The sequence below is a fragment of the Rhipicephalus microplus genome, chromosome 5 (genome assembly GCF_043290135.1).
Source record: "Rhipicephalus microplus isolate Deutch F79 chromosome 5, USDA_Rmic, whole genome shotgun sequence".
Classification (NCBI taxonomy): Eukaryota; Metazoa; Arthropoda; class Arachnida; order Ixodida; family Ixodidae; genus Rhipicephalus; species Rhipicephalus microplus.
In genome coordinates, this window is record NC_134704.1 from 49,554,896 (window position 1) to 49,575,750 (window position 20,855).

The window sequence follows — 20,855 nt, forward strand, 5'->3', positions numbered from 1 at the left end:
TATGTCTGGTGTGCAATATTTCGTGTCAATGTATTCTCATTGTTTGCGTGTTTTGTTTGTTCTCCATCACAATTTTTTTGTCTTTCCTTCAAACGTGGTTGCCTTTGAGAACAACGTGACCCTGATATTACCTCGGGTCCCCTTGCCTGATTACCGCAACGCCGGTGAACATTGCAGCCTCTATCGTTTTATTCTTTTATGAAAACAACTCGCTTCTACAGAGCATCATCTCTTTAAAACTTGTGTGTTTGTTTCTTGTGTGTGCGTGTATACATGCGTGTGAGTGTGTGCAATACATGAGCCTTCTCGGGACCTTAATTTCTGTGGCATCATACTACAAAGCGTATATAAAAAGTAACAGCGCCCGAGAGAAAATCATCCGCCGAAAACCTTTGTGCTTGCGTAACCCATACCAAAGATGCAGCCCCTGCGAGCGAAGTTCGGAGAAGGAGTTTTAATATGTGAATCATGCGAGATTTTTTTTTTCTTCATGGCGTTCTCGTCCTTGTTCTGCGTGATTAAATACGAGCACCTATCCTAATAACATTGACTAATATCAATAATAGGCAACAATACTATTGACAAATATTGACTTAGGTGTTCGGTAATTGCATTCGCGTATCGTTGGTGTGTGCCCTGATGCATTCATTCGGACAGAATGGTGTTTCGCCCGCTGCCGGAGTGTATCACAGAGGCCACTGTGAAAGGAGCGCGTATATATATAGTTGACATCTGCTCTGATAGGTGCCGACACGATAGCCCGCTTTTTCAATTAAATGCCCACACTTTCTTTATACTCCATTAATTCGCGTTAGTTATCGTGACAGCTAATTAGTCCCTATCTTTAGCAAAGTTATGTTCCATTAATACATGTTTCTAATATAACTAAAAACTTGAACCAGAACTGTCGACTTCTGTTTTTTTTTTCGAAAACCTTTCATGAATATTCTGAAAACCACAAATGAGTGCTCGACTGGAAGCACTTAGAAAGGAAACACGAGAGCCACTCGGAGATCTTTAATTTTAAAAAAAATGTACAGCTATTCAATGTGAGCACTTTCGCTGAACTTCGTTCGCAGAGATTGTAACTGTTAATGCTGCCGCATTAACAGAAGTGACGTGTACGTCGTGAGCTGCATTGATTGTTTTCACATAATGTCATCGTGCATGCATTCACATTCTGAATCGGTGTCGAACTGTTCCCCATACTGCTTGTAGTTCGTGGGTTGGATTACGCGGAACAGGAGAAAAGAAAGAAAGAAAAAAGAATGGCGCGAGATGGAAGTTGACACTCCATGAAATCCTCAGCCATTGCGTCGAGATGAATGGCGTAGAAACTAAGAAAGCAAGATGGCCACCGCTTAACGGCGGTTACAGTTAGAAACACAGAGCTCGGGTGTCATGGAAGGGTTTTTTTTTTTTTTTTTAAGGCCTGCCTTGTACATAAAAGTGAACTTGCATGTCCCAAAAGTGTGTGTGTGCGTGTGTGTGAAAATTTTAAAAAATCACTGCTGGGCGCGAAAAAAAAGAAAACATCATGGCTACGCGGTGACTCGTTTTACGTACTTCACGCATACGACATCACGCGTGCACTGCTGTAAACACACTTTTACAGAAAAATAAAAAAGATATGTTTATTTATGATGAATAGCTGGCGTGCAAGTGTCTCCTTCCTGTGTTACATACGACTGGGGTAATAAATTCGGTAAGAAGCGTGTTACTGTCTGTTCGGTCTATGTATGCGCTAAATTGAAGTCGCGACTTTCTCAAGCGCCCTCATTTCATGCGGAATCCCGTCCTCACTCTCTTCGGCCCTGTCGGAGTCTGCTGTATGACGTCATAAAGCAGATTGCTGCTATTGGCCGAGAGTTGGCATAAAAAGGAGCTGCAGTCGGATCAGATGCGCGTCTTGCAACAAAGTTCCAGCGCAGCTTCCTGCATGCTAAACGGTTGACGCTTGTGTAAGTTGGTGTGGATCCACCGAAAAAAAATTGTGACGTGGGAGCAGCGCATTGCGACATCGTAGGGTTTCCTCCAGTACGATTGAACTGTTTACTTGTTGTGTGAGAACCGCCCGAAGGTCGCGAGTTCGATACCTGCCACGGTGGTTGCATTTTGATGGATGGGAAATGCGAGAGGTACGTGTACTGTGCGATGTCAGCGCACGTAAAAGAACACCAGATGGTCGAAATTTACGGAGCCCTCCACTACGGCTCCTCTCATAATTATATCTGGGTTTTGTGATGTAAAATCCCCAATATTTCTTTTTATTGCTATGAGCATAGAAAAAGCGGCGAAGCGAACGACCGAGCAAGACGGACTGAGGGTCACGATGCCGTAGCGCGCTGCTCTCACAATTGCGGGTCTTGACGTGCTGCTGTCACCTTCCGGATCATGACGTCAAGAAATTCAGTGAAGTCAAGTGCATGGTGGTCACGAAAAATTAAACTGAATAAAACCGAACACAGACGCAAAAGATGGTTATGACGGCGACGATGATAACGATACTAGCGAAATCACTACTGAGCCAATCTTTCTAGAACATGGTCAACCGTTTCCACAAGTAGCTTCTGGGAATGCTGACTAAGCTGCATATTATGTTCCACGTCTTGTCTATGTTTACTCGCAAGCAGTGTGTCACAGGTAGCAGTGCAGGCATTCTTGCCGGACAGAAAATGGTGTCTGTACAAAAAAAAAACAATGCACTAACAAAGTTTCCAATTCCGATCGTAAATGCGTGCGGGACGTGCCGCAAAGCAGCAAACTCACCCACTAACACAGAAACACGCGGAAGAGTGACCTAAGGAGGCCGTGTAACATTTTTTCAACTACCGAATGGCTTCATGAAGAGAGTTTATCGCCACCGTATCAAAAATTATCAGAATACGTCAAATGCGAGTGGATGATGATGAACAAACTTTATTCGATTAGCAGACTCCCCCACCCCATTTTTTTTTTAAAAGGAGGGGGTAACCTAGACGACGGCCATGATCCCGTGGGCCTTAGCGGCGTCTTCGGCCTGCCGTATTAGGCACAATGTAAAGGCTTTCTTTCTTCTATTGTCTCGACGAGTGTGCTGGAAGCTAAATAGGTAGGAATGGCATGAGAAAGCGAAGCCAGGTGCCCGTGATGACTTTCAGCACTTTTTTTTTTTTTCGCATGCGCGGTTGGATGTATTCGGCTGTGCCCTTTAGATGGGGTGGTGGCTCACGCCACCTAGCCACTTAGCCTTAGAGTTACTGTATATGCTACCTTTAGGTAGCTACCTAGAAATAGCATATACAGTAACTCTACTTAGCCTGGGCTCACGGCGGCCTCCCACGGCAGCCGCCGCAACTGCGTGGCTCGCGAAGCTCAATTCAGCTCATGTCGTGAATTTAGGAATATGGCGTGGTCATTCGGGCATACGGCATCACTTGTAGAAAGAAGAGAAAACTCTTTCAAGCTAACTTTGAGAATCAATTGCAAAATTTCACGACGCGTACTGCACTGTATTATATTTGACTCGCGTGTTATCAGGATCCTCGAACTGTACAGACAAAAGTGATGAATGAGTGCCCGGCACTGTTTTAGAGGCGAAGCTCTTTAAGGCGTAGGCTTATCCGCCGTCGTAGCCACCCCTGGTACTCGGAGTGCTGACAAGATGGCAATGACGCTGCAGCGCTCACTCCACTCCAATGAGTGGGAGACCGACCGACCGACTAACATACAGACAGACAGACAGACAGACAGACAGACAGACAGACAGACAGACGGCCGTCTTTGATGATGTACTGGGCAAGATTCACGGTTTTACCGGTGAACCTCCGGAGCTTCGCCCACGCATCATCATTCACTTCGTGTATACGCTGTCATTTTTTATCACTCACAGCAGCCGAGCAGGACCGTAGGCAGAATTTTTTTTTCGGGGGGGGGGGGGGGGGGCTCCCCTTAAATCGTCATTTTCCGCTTGGTAATATATGTTGAAAAAAGATCGGGGGGGGGGGGACGCAGAATCGGTGTGCCACCCCTGGCTACGCCACTGCAGCTGACATCTAATTAAGTGATTTGACGACTTCACAAGCCCAGTACTCGAAACAAGTGAACACCGGAGCCACTATTACATGGGAGGTGGCGTCACCTAGGAGCGGCGTCAGGTTGGTTTGTCGTGTTTCCCCAGCCCCCTTCCCACCCAAGAGCGAAACACAACGCCACGTGCTGCCCCGAAGGAATTAACTTAGCTACTTGACAGCTAATATCCGCAACAAGTGAGTTTTTCGACAAGATGGCAGAAAACGTCTGCGTTCGAGCACGTGTAGAATCATTGCAAGTACACCACTATCACTCAGAATGGTCTATCTAGCCTTTCCATAAATAAACCTGTCCCCCTCTCTACACACACTGCAGCATCATGCACCCTGTAGAACCGACGAAGCGCGCCACCAGAGAACAACTGCACCGCTACGAAACACTGATATGGCGGCGGACGCCACGAGCGCCCTAAGCAGATGGCGTCACTTGCAACCCTCCCCTACTGGGCGTATAAAGTTGCCAGAGCACGCGCGCTTATCTCTAGAGGGGGCTCCAAGAGATCATGCTCTTGCACGTGTTGTGCTCTCACCATGAAAGTTTGTGTTGAAGGCGCAGAAAGCACGATGGTCATTTCGACGTGACGTCTGATTGGTGGGCGCGGCAGTGAAAAGAGTGCCAGCTGGGTTGGCAACCATGTAGGTCGGAGTGACCACCATTTGTGTGGTATACCGGCGTTTCCGTCTTGTGCACACAAGCTACTGCGGAAACGTTGCTCTTGTTTTCAATTTATTTGGCTTTAGATGGTGCGAGATTTACCATTTGTGAAGCTGCTGCAGCAATGGGTGATGCGGGCTCGGCTCGCTTGAGCGTGTACGCCGAGAAATTGGACGCCGATGCAAAACAGCGATACACGGACAATACACCGGCTCACTGCAGTGTGCGTGGATCCGCTCATTCTTACGAGCGAGGAGGCCGCATTTGACACCGGACTCTTCTCATAGGTGTAAATGTGAGACATAAAGGACTGCTTGGTGCATGCAACAAGTTTTGTGACGCACGAACGACTGAAATCAACGAAATCCGGATGCTTGACCAGTGGATTTGTCCACGAACCCTGGCGGGAAAGTCATGGTGACTACGTCGCTGCGCGTGCAGAGGTAATCTGAAGTTATATTCTATCTGTAAGCGCCAAAGTCGAGTTTACCTATTTATTTGATACTACAGTGCAATGTTTTATGAATATGTTTGAAGCTGTGGACTTAACAGCGCTTACGAACTTACACGTGAAAACATCATTGCACGGGGTACGTAGTATTTTCGATTGTGGTGTAGTGCACACGAGACTGAAATTTCGACGCGGTTAGTTCATCTACAGCTAAATTATTCACTAGACCAAGGTTACAACACAAGTGTCACTCTATCACTTTAGCGAGAAAAACAAAAGCGTGTGTCTCTCATTTAAGCTAGCAGTGTACCGCGCATACATTATTATGGATAGCCCAACGTTGAGTACTCAGCTGTGTTGTGTTTTTCGCAGACGCCACGGCTAGAGCATTGAAACTGACTGCATTTACTGTGTTATTGCGATTTCTTTATTTCCGTGTTTTGTTCACGTCTGAATTACTCGCTGTCAAAATTCGAACTCAAGTTAGTTTCCATTCACAGATGAACCACTCGCATTTACCCGCCCCACAGCCTTGTTAAACAGCGTGGCGAAGACGGCTGCATGATTTGCCATGACGCTTCGCCGCAACCTCCAGTGTACGGCTACATTGACCACGCATAACTTTCGGCAGGGAATGTAATTTAGCCGGTTTTGCGTATTCAGGCTTGTCACCCCTCCATTTTGTGTGATTGCTGCTCACAAACACGGCACAATCAAACGTGATAATGAATGGCGGGCGCAACAAACGGCTCAACTTCAGTATCACGCAGAGGCACACACAGCGTACATGGCCCTATGGCAGCCGGAAGTAGTGCCCATGGTATAGTACCTTACACGCATTGCCCGCATTTTGGGCGAATATGCTGAGGCGTAGGCCGCGGGTGCACATGGTTGCTCGGAGGTGAAAACCACCTGCTGCTATAGCATTCTGCTATCGCATTCACTTAAGGCCAAACCTCATAAGCGCGAAAATGCACGCGACAGCGACAAGCGACGCGACGTAGATCGGCTTCGCACTATCAGTCGCTAGCGCAGGCAAACCTCATTCACGCGACGGCTTCGGCGAGCGAATTCCACTGTTGCTGGCATGAGGCCGTCTACTCGCACCAAGCAAACCGCGTAGCGAGCGGTATGCAATTTAAAAATAAGATATATTGTTGTGTAATGAAACGGAAAGTGTTTATTATTGCCTTGCAGCACTTTTTTATATGCACATGCGTAATAAACATTGCGTTATTTCTTGTTGCGCATACGTGACTCAGGCAGGGTCACGTGCACCTATGTAGTCGTTGTCTTTTCCGGTATTTCGCTATTGGCTGCTTGAGCTTAGCACTTCCGGGCGATGAGCGATGGTTTCCGAATCTGGAGAACCGAGCGATCGCGCGAAAACGAGCACGCGACACGTCGCGCGAACGCCCTGTTTCATCGCTCATAGCGTCGCTCGTCGCTGTCGCGTGCGTTTTCGTGCTTATGAGGTTAGGCCCTTATTCACCCATGTGGCGAAAAGAGGCAGACAACGAATTTTCCATAATAACTGTTGGGGTTTAACGTCCCAAAACACCATATGGTCATGAGAGACGCTGTAGTGGACAGCTCCGGAAATTTCAACCACTTGGGTTTCTTAAGCCTTTTCGCCTACATTGAAGATGCGGCCGCCACGGCCGGGATTCAATCCCGTGACTTGCGGGTCAGCAGCCGAGTGCGTTAGTCACTAGATCACCGTGGCGGGTCTGACAACCAATTTTTATGGTGCTAATTTTAGGGACGAAACTCCGTCAACGCGCGGCTTCTTGACGCGGTGCCGTGCCCTCTCCCCATGAAGACAAATGGAGAGTGCATGGCTACGCGAAGGTGTGTGCCCTCTCCTTATGGGGGAGGGCTCGGCGCCGCGTCAAAAAGACGCGCGCCGACGCGCTGCCACGGATACGTGGGGTCAGGCCTTTAGTGAGTAGGCTAGTCCCGCGTCGGCGTAGTAGCCACCACTAGTACCCAGATTGCTCACTATATGGCGCTGTGGCGCTGGCACCGTTACAGCAGGACTAGCAGCCACACTGGCGAAAGGCGTCGATGACATGCGCGCCACTTCTCCTAAGGTACAGGTAGTGATATGCACGATACCGGAGGTACCGGTGCGTGATAGCAACCTGCAAAGAGCGGTTGTCAACGCAAACCAAGAGATATGGCGGATGAGTCGAGAGAAAGGCTTTGAGGTGGTGGAAATAAACAGAGAGGTGCATAGGTGGGGTGGTTTTCAACGAGACAGAATTCACTTCGATGGGCGGCTAGGTCATGAGGTGGGCTGGCGACTTGCAGGACGCGCAGTAGCTTTTTTGGGGGGCAAGCGAGCCCTTCAGGGTGCAGGATAGCTAGTAACGAGGAAAACAACCAGGGAAACTCTTCAACAGGTGTTATGGACAGATACGATTCCAAAGTGGCACCAATGTCTAAGATAGGTAGAGTCCGGGGCATAAATAGACGTAGCCACGAGCGCCGAGCCCATTCAGACATAGGGTATATTAACATGCAGGGTGGTAGGAACAGGCTGAAGTGGGAATAGATAGAAGAACAGCTAAGGGAAGAGAGGCCGATGGTATACGGTTTTGTAGAAACACATCTCAGGGACATGGAACAACCTCCGAACAATCCGGACTACGCGTGGGAATATTGTAATAGAACAGAAGGCAGCAGAAAGGGGGGTGGTATTGGGGCATTCATTCATAAAAGTACAGACTGGCAAAGGGTCAAGCAGGAGTGAAAGGAACATTTATGGCTAAAAGGGAAAGTGGCAGGTCAAATGACACTCCTTGGTTTCGTGTACTTGTGGACGGGAGCAAAGGCCAGAGAGGAAAACCAGGCAATGGTAGAGTGTATATCAAAGGACATTCAGGAGTTAGGAAGAGAGTGCGAGATAATTATACTAGGAGACATGAATGCGCACATAGAAGATATAGATGGGTATACCGATCCGACAGTCAAAATGATCATGGATATGTGTGAAGGGCTTGATTTGATCATTTGCAACAGTACCGAGAAGTGTGAAGGGCAAATAACATGGGAGGTAGGAAGGCTGCAGTCGACGATAGATTATGCACTGATGTCACATAGGATGTATGATAAGCTCAGGGGAATGCACATAGATGAAGGTGGCTCCAGAAGTCTGGGTAGTGATCACAAACGTATCAAGCTAAGTTTTGGAAGAGCAGTGAAAGTGGGAAGGAGACAAGATGAGCAACTACAGGAAAATTTTTATTCAGAAAGGCAAATTGAAATAGCCACTAAACAAATTGAGAAAGTAATCACGGAGGATAATAAGACAGTGTGGACATACATGAATCTAATTAGACTCTTTGAGCTAGAGCTTGCTAAGACGCGTAACAAGTCACCCCGGAAAAGAAGACACAAACCCAAAAGTTGGTGGGATGAGGAAGTTAAGAGAGCCATAGCAAAACGTCAGGAAGCCTCTAGGGAACACAGACATGCTAGGCAGCGGGGTGAACCGACAGATGATGTTGAAAGAAAATGGGAAACCTTTCTAAGCTGTAGAAGGGCTGCATCCCTTCTGATCAATGAAAAGATTAGAAGAAAGGGAGCTCAGTGGCTGGCAGAAGTACATAAAAAAGATAGAAAGGCAGCTGCGAAATTTTGGAACCATCTAAACTCCCTAAGAAATGAGACGAGCCTAGAGCAGAGTTTTATAACTACAGCCCAAGGTGCCAGGCTAGAAGGGGACGAAGCTATTGAATATATAAGAGCAAGGGTGACAGAAAAATTTCAGCAAAGAAGTACTTTATGCACCACAATAGACAAGGACGAATCAAGTGGTGCAATAGTTCCATTTTCACAACGAGAGTGGGAAAGGGCTGAGAAAAGGGTTCCTAGTAGTACATCAACAGGCCCAGATGGAATTCCAATTAGGCTGATAAAGACATTAGGTCCGAAGTCTAAGCAGGCTTTGAGAGAGGCAGTGAGCAAAATAATAATCGATGGTGAAGTTCCCGATGGATGGAAACTTAGCAGGATGAGCATGATCTATAAAGGAAAGGGGGACAGAGCTGACATAAACAACTACCGTCCTATAACAGTGACATCAGTGGTCTACAGGCTGGCGATGCAGATTATAAAGGAAAGACTGCAGGCATGGATAGATGAGGGGGTGCTGGGGGAACTGCAGAATGGGTTCCGGAAACACAGGAGGTTGGAAGACAATCTGTTCTCACTGACGCAAAGCATCGAAATAGCAGAAAAAGAACACAGGCCCCTGTGGCTAGCATTCTTGGATATCGAGGGAGCGTACGATAGCGTGGTTCAAGAGGAATTGTGGGGAATACTGGACACACTAGGCGTGTAACATGTAGTCACTAATCTTTTAAAGGGTGTCTATAAAGGTAACAAGGTAGTTATAAAGTGGGAAAAACAGGTATCCAAGCCTGCAGAGGTAAAACTGGGGCTTAGGCAGGGGTGCCCCCTGTCACCCTTATTATTCATGATGTACCTACAAGAATTAGAGGCAAAATTAGAGGGAAGTGGGTGGGCTTCAACCTCTCTTTAGTCAAACAAGGAAAACTTATTGATCAGGCACTACCAGCATGATGTACGCAGATGATATAGTGCTAAAGGGCAACAACAAGGAAGATTTGCAGAGATTGATGGACATCTGCGGTGATGAGGGAGATAGGTTAGATTTTAGATTCAGTAAGGAAAAATCAGCAGTCATGATTTTCAATGACAACGAAGGTAGTGAGCTTAGGATACAGGACGTCACGCTAGAGATAACAGATAAATACAAATATCTGGGCGTATGGATAAGCAATGGGACCGAGTACCTGAGGGAACACGAAATATACGTGACGACTAAAGGTAACAGGAACGCAGCAGTGATGAAAAATAGGGCACTGTGGAATTACAATAGGTATGATGTTGTGAGAGGAATATGGAAAGGGGTCATGGTTCCTGGGCTGACGTTCGGCAATGCGGTCTTGTGCATGAGATCAGAAGTTCAAGCAAGATTAGAAATTAAGCAACGTGGAATAGGTAGGCTTGCTTTAGGAGATCACGGGAATACACCAAATCAGGGAGTGCAAGGTGATATGGGATGGACATCATTTGAGGGCAGGGAAGCTAGCAGCAAGATAAAATTTGAGAAGCGATTGAGAGAAATGAAGGAGGAGCGTTGGGCTAGGAAGGTTTTCAGCTACTTGTACATGAAGAATGTCGATAAAAAATGGAGGAAGCGAACCAGGAAGTTGACTGGTAAATACTTAGAAAACAGCAGGTGGCCAAACCAAAAAGAACTATCGGTTAAGAAGAAAGTGAAGGAAACGGAGACTGACATGTGGAAAATGGGCATGATTAAGAAGTCCGCACTAGAGATCTATCGAAGTTTTAAGCAGGAAATCGCCAAGGAAAGGATCTATGATAATACTCGGGGTAGTTCTCTACTGTTTGAGGCGAGGACGGGAGTACTGCGAACCAAGACATATCGGGCCAAATACGAAGGGGTAGACACAGTATGCAGTGCGTGTGGAGAGGAAGAAGAAACTGCCGAACACTTGATAATGTTCTGTAAAGGGCTTCACCCTATAGTTCAGGATGATGGCGCAGAGTTTTTCAAAGCACTGGGGTTTAGGGACCGGGAGGGCAAAATAGACTTTAAGCAAGTAGACTTAACTAGAAGGAGGTTATCTGATTGGTGGCTAAGTCAAGGCACGAGTGAAAATTAAACTCTTCACTGCAAAGTATGAATCCTCAAACTCACTTTTTAAGGAAAAAATAAATAAATATAGTTTTGAGTTCATTAGGTATTACGGCTTGGTGGCGCTAGCCACCGCCCGATCTAAAGGGTACAGCCATATCTATTCATCCATCCATCTGTTAGTACTTGAATCACTCACCAGACTGCGGCAATCGCTCCACTCCCATGCGTGCTCTTGTATGATAGACACTACGTTCTCTTGGCGCGCTTCCTCTTTCGCCGGCAGTCTGCGTGCTTCAAGTCTGAGCGACGAAGACAAGGCGGCAGAATGAAGGGCTCGGAAAACAGCTGCAGCACGTGCTCGCGGTCTTTAGATGATGATCAACTGGGCAAGATTTGTGGAGAATTGACTGTTTACCAGTGCACCTCCGGAGTTTCGGCTATCGTTCACTCCATGAGTCTATTACAGAATATCAAAACGGAAAACGCTGTTCTAATGCCGCGCAGAACATTTGAAATCAAAATTTTTTCTATCTGCAGCGAATATGAAGCCATATACTCACATGCTGCAACAACGCCCCGCCGCAGTGGTCTAGTGGCTAAGGTACTCGGCTGCTGACCCGCAGGTCGCGGGATCGAATCTCGGCTGCATTGTCGATGGAGGCGAAAATGCTGTAGACCCGTGTGCTCAGGTTTGGGTGCGCGTTAAAAAAAAACCCAAGTGGTCCGAATTTTCGGAGTCCTCCACTACGGCGTCTCTCACAATGATATGATGGTTTTGGGACGTTAAACCCCACATATCGACTGATCCCATGCTGAAAACAGTGAGCGCGATAGCGGTTCATGTTTTAGAGCAGTGATTTACTGCGCATGCGTGCAATTCGCGCGCATGCGTCGTAGCATGACTTGGTTCACTGGCAGCTGCAACGGCAGCGCTCCTTCTCACCGTGGAACTCTTTTTACGTCGTAAGCAGCTCAGGATTGAGCGGGGCTGGATAAGAATATACATACTACTCGTATTAATTTCAGGACAGGCATGCATGGCACTATCAGATGACGCGACTACGTGTAATTAAGTGATCGACTGCACATTCCATAATCCAGCTTCAAGGCTACTCAGCTACTATTTAAAAATATAAATTCTCACAACGCGCAAAGAATGATGGAGTCTGTCGCTATATTTTACGCTCTTTTCATTTATACTAGGATCTAATCACAACCTCCGGCCAGTTCTCGGTCCTTTCAGCAGCGGAGCTGTTTAAGCCGGCCATTAGTCCATGCAAAGCAAACAGAAAAACTATCATCATCGATCGGCACGCCCTCTTCCCGTCCTCTTCTGCTTTGCGCCCTGAAAACGTGCATGAACTTGTCCGGCGTGGGATGCAATAATTTTTATGGGCGCGAGAACGAGAGCAGAATGATTTTCTGGAGAGGCAGGATTCGAACCCGCGCATCCACTATTCGAAGGCGAGTGTCGTAACTACCAGGCTGTGTGGGGAAGGTGATCGAGGGTTAATAGGAGGGATGTAAAGGTGACAAAAAGGGAAGACCAAAGCGAAGCATAGAAGGTGAAATAGGATGAAAAGGAAAAAAAAAAAACAGAGAAGACAGAAATGGATAATTAAAGACAGAGTGAAATATACAGACAGAAACAGATAGAATGATGAAGCGAGAAAGAAATATATCGCAAGGAAAAAAAATGAAAAGACAGAGGTAAAAGCTACAGGCATAGAACAGAGAGATAAGGCCATAAAAAAGAAAGACAGGAAAAAATGAGAAACAAGGCCACCCAACTCTACACTTCCATTACAGTGAGAGCAAATGCATAGATAATTTCTTCCCAAGATTCAGATTATTCATTAATCAAATAAAAAGCCTTCTGGATGAACTGCTCTAGAAGATGGGATTAAATTTACCACTTCTAATGGTTCTTTTGCTATGAGGCTACCCAAGGAGGTTTAAGAAATAAATTGGGGCTACCGTACTGGGACTAAGCCATAGGAGCGTCTGCAATGCTGCAAGCGATTTCCTATGCAACACTAAATGAATTGAAAGCTAAAGTCACTGAAATCAAGCATATTCCTTTAAAAAATTAGTCTTTTCTTTTTTATTGTGAATGAGACTAATTCATTTCAAAACTATATTGCTAAACATTCTGAGAGTATAGACAAATTCCTTATATACTAAGGCACTGCTTGTTTCATGGCCAATCACCCATGGTAGGTTGCGCCAATGTTCTATAAACGTTGGGTCATGCTACGGTAATAAGGTCAACCAACCCAATTCTTTCAGGTTTGGCACAAGTGCAAATCTGCCAAATTTTTTTTTTCTTTGTGCAAATAGGGTGATAATTATTGTTCCACCGAAATCACATTAACTCGGACAGTTCCACATCGCTAAAATAACACACAACCACATGCATTTCCTGTGCTGACCACAGTTTATTCAGAAACGAAGAAAAACTCCAAAAGATATATTTTTGTAAAATAGACACTGTTTTACCCCGGCACAATTTGCTAGTTCATTCAAAGCCAAATGTACATGCCTTGCAAAAAACATTCAGCACTAAATGGCTGACAACAAAAAATGTGTAGTTTTTGTGTTTCAAAAGCTCAGTGCAAAGAAAAAACATAGGCAGAGGCTAGCATGAAAAAACAAAAAAAGAAACAAGTTACCTCAAAATATCCAGATCTGACACTTTCTTTATTTTTTCAGTTTAAGTGCTACTACAGTTTCTTCGTTATCAAAGATGTGCATCACATATAGCTTTTCTATGACAACTAATCTTCCTTGGCTTCAGAAAAAATTGTCTCCAGTATTAAAAATAGTAGTAGTAGCAAAAAGCAGTGAAGTGACAAGATTTTTCTCAGCAGCTGTGCACTTTGAACTGCGTGAACTGTGAAAGCTGCGTTATATGAACTACAGCCCATCCCTGCAGGCAACTATTCAGCATTTTTTCTTAATAAATGTGAAAAATTAACATTCATGTGGTTGATCAAGCTCACAATTTTTCCTGCTGCTGCTAGATACTAGCAATGATCATTGCTCAGCAACGTTTGCAATTTGAACGCAAATATTCTCCTCAGACATTTTAGTGTCTTTGGCTAGATTACAGGAACATTAGGAGACAAATGAAATTGAAACACGAATATAAATATGTGAATTCCTTAAGAGTAACGCTGCATACAACAGTATTATCACATACGTTTCAGCCTGTACACCACTCATTCGAGTTAAGTTTAGCGCATTTACCACAGGCTAACAAAGCACAAAAAAGTGGCGAATCAAAACATTGTGTCGGGCAAGACCAACAAGTGCAACTAAACACTGATGTCCAAACATGCCCTAAGTGCGAGCAATGCACACTTTGACCTGTACCTTTCGAACAATGTCACAGGTCAAAGTATCTTTGAGGAAGTCCACTTGCATAACCCCAATTCAAATAAAGTAGAGTGGCCTGCCAAATAAAGTTGCCGCTTGTGCGGTCATTGAATGGCAAACGGATGCGACTGAGAGTGCCAGAATTTACCAGCCTACAGGTAATATGTGAAGCACCTTTTGCCAGCTACACCAGTACTAATCTTTATTTCTGCGAAAAACAGCTGTGCGTTTGATGTATACATTAATGCCTTACTTTACCACGTCTGTGCGCTCACTCAAGAGAAAAGAAAAGGGAGAGAAGCAACCCACCCAGTGAAGGTGGAGGGCCATTTTTAGGATCAAGCGAGAAAAACTCGGTCAATTAAAAACTACGCCGACGAAAGAGACACCTGTCCTGTCTGTCTGGTTTCTGAACAGAGAGGGAAGATGTATCTGCAACCGAGCTTGATAGGGACGAAGTGCATCTGCATGAACCAGCGTGTCTCCTAGAAAAATGTGTATTTTCATAAGAGGCTCTTGTGAACAGGCAGTCGTCCAAGGCATTTCTTCATGCCTATTAAACTAAGTTGCAGCCGAAACGTCTTTTCTGCCAGTCCAGTGTTCCCTTTCCTCGGCAGAAGTCTGTAACTCTTGGTCCTAGAGATTTCCAAACAATAAGCCCAACGGTTCACACTTTTATGGGGGTTACAAGCTCCTGTAAAAGCAAGCTCTATGGCGGCTACATACACAGACACAAAGATGACTTTGCACAAGACATAGCGGAACAAGGATGGAAGAGTTGTTTCCAACAAGAGGGTGGAGGAACCCTCCTAGGCTAGTTCTTCGGGCTGGAAGGAAGGATTGTGAGGAGGGTGTGTCCGCCTCAGTTCGGGGGGAGAACTCGAGTGCAATCAGGGTCACTCCGATCCTGTGGTGAGCAACCTGAGTGCCTTCTGCAGGTTTTCGATGGCCGTTGGAACGTCTTCGTACTGCAGGGCACTGCCGGCAAACTTGCAGTACTTCTGGGCTTTCATGAAGTCTTCGGTGTTTAAGGCCACGCCATCTGCAAAACAAATCAGAGAGATAGGTGAGCGATGGAACCACAGTCAAACCAGATCTTGCAGTGGCACCGACCTGTCGGTAAGGTTAGGTAAGTAGAGACAGACAGCGATGACACACTTGGCACATTCGTGGAGAGTCCGCTTGATTGATTGATATGTGGGGTCTAACGTCCTAAAACCACCATATGATTGTGAAAGACGCCGTAGTGGAGAGCTCCGAAAATTTTGACCACCTGGGGTTCTTTAACGTGCACCCAAATCTGAGCACACGGGCCTACAACAATTCTGCCTCCATCAGAAATGCAGCCGCCGCAGCCGGGATTCGATCCTGCGACCTGCGGATCAGCAGCCAAGTACCTTAGCCACTAGACCACCGCGGCGAGGCAGAGTTCGCTTCTGAGAAAGATTCACGGGGACGATACTGAGGCTCGTTCTCACGGATTCCCGTGTTACAAAGTCAAATGTCAGCGATGCCACATACACGGCATGGTGTGCGTTTTTTGAGTGATTTATATTAGCATTCTACTGGATTATTTTTCATTTTTCTGCCGTTATATTTGAGATTTGGCAGGCAAAGTCATTGTGTGAAGCTTACAATAAATGTACATGTTTATTTGCATGATGGCGCAGAGACTGAGCCCATTTGTTCCAGAGCGGCTCTTTCAGATGCCACAGCTTTTTTTGGCTCTATTGTCACTCATCAGGTTCCATCTTTGAGAGTTTGTAGCAGAGCACTTACTCGCAGCTCGAATGTCATCAATCGGAGCCGCCGAGGGCAGAGGCTGTGTGGGACCGCTGGGTGTGGAAGGGGGCGCCTGAGAGCCCGGGGTAGGAACGGGAAGCGACGACGGCATGGGCTGGTGGTCCCCGTAAGATGACCGATCGTTGCTGGGGCCCGGCTGCGACATCCCGGAAGCAGTTGCGCCGCCGTGCGGGAAGCCAGGACCAAGGGGCAGAAAGGCATCGCTGCCTCCTACCGCTCCACTCGGTCCATTCGAAGGACTCGGATTTCCGCCAACAGCTGGGAAGAGAAAAGAAAATGTCTTTTCAATGATAGAAACTCGTAATGCTGCGAGGTTACACAAACATTAAAGTCTGTTCCCAAGTCGTCATGAAGAAATGGGCTCTTGAATGATGCATACATGACGGGTATTGATAGCGAATTATCCCTAAGCCTGCTCTGCCACGAACTCGCATGCCTGTTCAGTCTTTTCTCGCACGACTATAATGCAATGCACCATAAACTAATTTCTCTTCACTTCGTGCATTTTCAACTGTGTACTATATGATTACAATGTGCAACCAAAGAGTGCAAAATCCTGACAGGCTCAACACTTAGCGTTGACACTGTCCATGTGTCTCATGAAGAAATAAATGGCAGAAAGGAGGCAGTGCCTTTGGGAAGGATAGTGAAGATGAGAAGGAAACCACTATCTCGTTTTCAAACTCTGCGTGGTTTGGGACCCCTAAGGAATAAGCATTTGTACTGATACCACTATTCATTACACCTGTAACCATTACCAACCTGTGTAGAGATAACTGAAAGGCAACTGTCTTAACCAGTACATGATGTTTCACAAGAGTGTAATCCGGTGTTGCCGGTTCTCCCCTTCATGGTCTAACCAGCACTGCTAATGACTCATTGAGGCATGCTATGTCACACCACAGACCGCAGCCTATGATGTTCCTAGATTACGTGAGCTTTAGAAATTGCTGCTTCTACATAATGGGTCTTCTACAGGTCTAGTAAAAGATGAACTCAACTCGGAAGTGTGTGCAATAGATCTCGGATAGAGGTTCATATGGTGCCACTGACGGCCCTACTTAATTTTGTCGATTCTTTTGTTGCAATTAGCATTTCATGAGACATTGTCGAGTTAAGCGAGATGGAAAATGCATGGCGATTGCTACTGTCATAAAGCTATTTATCCACTGTGGGAAAAAAGTCAGCACTATGCCCAAGCAAAAAAGGAAGGCAGCTCGTGCATTGGCTCCTGAAAACATGCCAGTTTGTTGTGTAACAACAAACACGCTTACTACAAGACAACCATATTTAGAAAAACTACAGTAAAATTTAATATAGTACTTGTGGTATTTAGCCCAGTAACTATTAAATCAAGAACATTAAACCGAGGTAAATGACAATTGTTTGTTAGAGTATATCTTTCCTGAAGAAATTGTTTTGACAGAAGTCATGGTAAAGCAGCAAGAAACTAATACATTAGGCGTTTTTAAAACACGCGCTACTTCGTGTAGAATTTCCATCATTAATACTCTCAGTAGAATGACCATACCACCAGCGTCTTCCTCGAATCCTTCATCTTCTCCCTTGAGAGGTCCAGGAACTGGTACTTCACCGTTCTTGAGGCATCGGTGAATGTATGCTGCCTTCCATCTGGCATACTTCCGGTGGTTGGAAACCTGTGAACAAAATGTTGACGCTTGGTTATGGGAACTACCGGACGCTAAGCTGAGAAAGTAGATAGTTTACAATAATGATTCAGTAAAGTGGTGAAAATACCCAAGATAGCAAGTTGTTATAAATACGTACCAAGCCCTTCAACCCCCAGTTCTTAACAAAGACTTCAATTTGAGGCTACACAGGAGCAAAAGAGTTGGAAAATACCCGACATTTGTAATGCTTTATCAGATTACAGAAAATGGCAATTAAGTCGGTAATGCAAGAAGAATATATTATGTTTGACTAAACGCAATTACCTGGATAGTCCCTGCTAACTAACTATGGTAAGCTTCACACCAAATCACAAACTTTTTCTGCATAGTCGCATGTAATGCTACAACATTAAAAATATACTGCGACATACACGAGTGGTACACAAGATATATATTTACAAGGTATTTAAAAGTAAAAATTGAGATGGCAGATGAGATAAGCACACTAGCCTTTCGCACATAAGTCATTATTGCTAGCATCGCATTTATCGTGTTTGTGTTTTTCGATAAACGATATCCACTCCACAGTTATACTATCTAGGAAATAATCAACTGGGAACAACGAAACATGTCGAAAAAAGAGACCAGCATTGCCCTACCTCGTCTGTCAGTTCTCCGAATGTTGTGAGGACATCGAAGAGATATGCAGCTGTGTAAAATGCCTTGATGACATTCCTGCAAAGCGAAATGAACTGCCACAGTTAGATACCAGCACCTTTGCAAAATAAGCTGCCACAATAGTAACAATATATTCTGTTTCATACACCAGGTGCAAAGCTACTGAAGCTAGCAAGACTTAATGCAGTAGATACATTTCCAGAAGGAAATAATTCAGTGATTTCACTAACGGCTGTTCTGGATCACTGACCACCTCCGTTTTCACCTTGTGGCTTCTGTGATTAGTTCCTGTAGCACGCAGCCAATCGTGGAGTCCACGTTTACAACGAAATTCAAACAGGAGACGACCACACATGCAGGTTTTGCCAATTGAGCTTTGTGCATAGCTTCTACAGCATTACACCTCATTTATGAAACAAAGAATATGGCCATTACGAAAATTCGAAAGGAAATACTTGTTAAAGCGTGCCGCTCTGTCCTCGCCATCAGCCCAAAGGAACAGTTTCAACGCTCTGGTCTCAATGTGTGCCTGGGCTACGACGTCACTTGTGATTGCTTCTTCGTCTTTCCTCTTGGCTTTTTCCTGCAAAGTTGTGCCAATTTTTTGTTGTCAATCACTCAAGCAAGCTGCACAGGGCATCTTAAAATTAGGGTGTGCCCTTCCTTGCATACCAAATTGATTTGTAACCTACTATATTACCTACTCTTCAACAAGAAAAATATTCTTTCCTATTCATACAAATGAAAGCAAAAGCCAAACAGGGCTCATTTTCGCTAATTCTACATAAGGCTTCACAGATTCTTTCTAGTCAGCTAGGGCAGAAAAAAAGTCATAACGAGATAAATGCAGTTGGTCAAGTTCTGCTATAAATTCAAATAAAGCAAAAGTTCAGTGACAGACATAAAAGATTAGCGACGATACAAAAGACTTTAATATCCAGTGTGTAAGACCTGAAAACACCTTTAGGATGTTACACAGAAAACTAAAATCGCAACAAATGATTACGCGCACAAAATTCCATTCAGTTTTGCCCAAACTAGTTTTCGTGTCTCTTTTATATATTAGATTGCTCAATACGCCATTGCATTTTGTGTTTTGCTGGCAGTAGTGAGTCACTTTAAGGAAATAGTCAACTGGTGCAACTGGTAATACCATCTGTGGGCAAATAGCACCGAATATGTTACATTTAAATGTGCATTGAATAGAATAGTCTAGTCAGACTTGACACTTCCGAACGGCAGCGCCAGTTGATGCACAGTCCTCACTTGGTATTAGAGAGGCTACAATGCACAAAGACGACACAAAAGTGAAGAATAAAGACAACAAAACGCCGTCTATTGTCTCTTCTGTACTTTGTTCTCGTCTGTGCAGGCTGTAACCTCCTTAAGATGCAATACAACTAGCTAACCAAGTGATCCCCCTGAATCTCATTTGGTCTCCCAATTTTGATGTTTCCAATCGGACACGACTTAAGGAGCACTTTTCCTGTTCGACTGGTAGATAGTCCGACGGAAATTTTCGGCAGTATAAGTGAATTTCACTACTGCAATCCGTACTGACGGATTATAACACGGTTGACTGATTGATATGTGGGGTTTAACGTCCCAAAACCACCATATGATTATGAGAGACGCCGTAGTGGAGGGATCCGGAAATTTCGACCACCTGAGGTTCTTATTAGAACACGGCCTTTCGGACATTGTTACGAACTCACTTGGTATAGGCTAGCAATTTAATGTCGGAAACTGCCAAACCGATCGCTAGTAAGATCGTTCCGAGCACAGTGCTAAAAAATCTAAAGTTAACTACACCCATACCTTCTCTAGCCAATCCATGTAGGCCATGAGGAATCCCCTGCTTTCCGAGGAAGACCTGTCAACCTTCATGCCAGTCTGGAGCGCGTAGAGTCGGCCTGGAGCGGAGAGCAAACAAGACGTATTAGAGTGATACCTGTCGCGCGCCGCTGTCAACGAGAAACTACGAGCATCCGACGCTGTTGGAGCATGGTCAAAGCGTTTCTGGCGCTCCACACACCGTTACTCTGTCAGAACATCTACGTCCAGAACATGAACACCATTTAGCGCACAAATCGGGCAGAACAGTACCAGTTGCCAAGTCAGTGATCTTGTGACATTTAAAGGGGCAACTAAACAACACAGCTAGACTACGCTTCCGAGGGCCCGCCCCTGCCGTCTTCTCCACCCACGGTGATGTACTCGGAATGACAATTACTTAAGGACGTTCCACTCACACCAATAAGCGATGATCGGATCTCTGGAGTCATGCTCGGCAGCTATTTTTACGTAAGGAACAACTGCCTTTAATTTCTCGGGCACCTGCGGTAGCGGAGCGGCCGCCATTTTTAAAAGCTCCCCGGCTCCCCGTCTTGATATTTGCCTACCGAGAAAAAAATATAAGCTCAGTAGATACCTCAAGAAATTTTATTTCAACATGCATTATATAGTAAGAAATTGATCAAGCTTCCACATTGGT

At 45.3% G+C, this 20,855-nt stretch overlaps 1 protein-coding gene across 1 annotated transcript; it reads right to left on the reverse strand.

Moving 5' to 3' along the window:
* Positions 1-14,301: 14,301 nt before the first annotated feature.
* On the reverse strand, positions 14,302-20,743 carry Vta1 (vesicle trafficking 1). The gene is made up of 7 exons (XM_037425574.2): positions 20,614-20,743; positions 20,180-20,274; positions 18,817-18,944; positions 18,343-18,418; positions 17,584-17,710; positions 16,029-16,310; positions 14,302-15,291 (listed from the first exon to the last, which is right to left on the reverse strand). Exons 1-7 carry the CDS (start codon positions 20,720-20,722, stop codon positions 15,146-15,148), a joined length of 963 nt encoding a protein of 320 aa, XP_037281471.2. The 5' UTR covers positions 20,723-20,743; the 3' UTR covers positions 14,302-15,145.
* Positions 20,744-20,855: the final 112 nt, after the last annotated feature.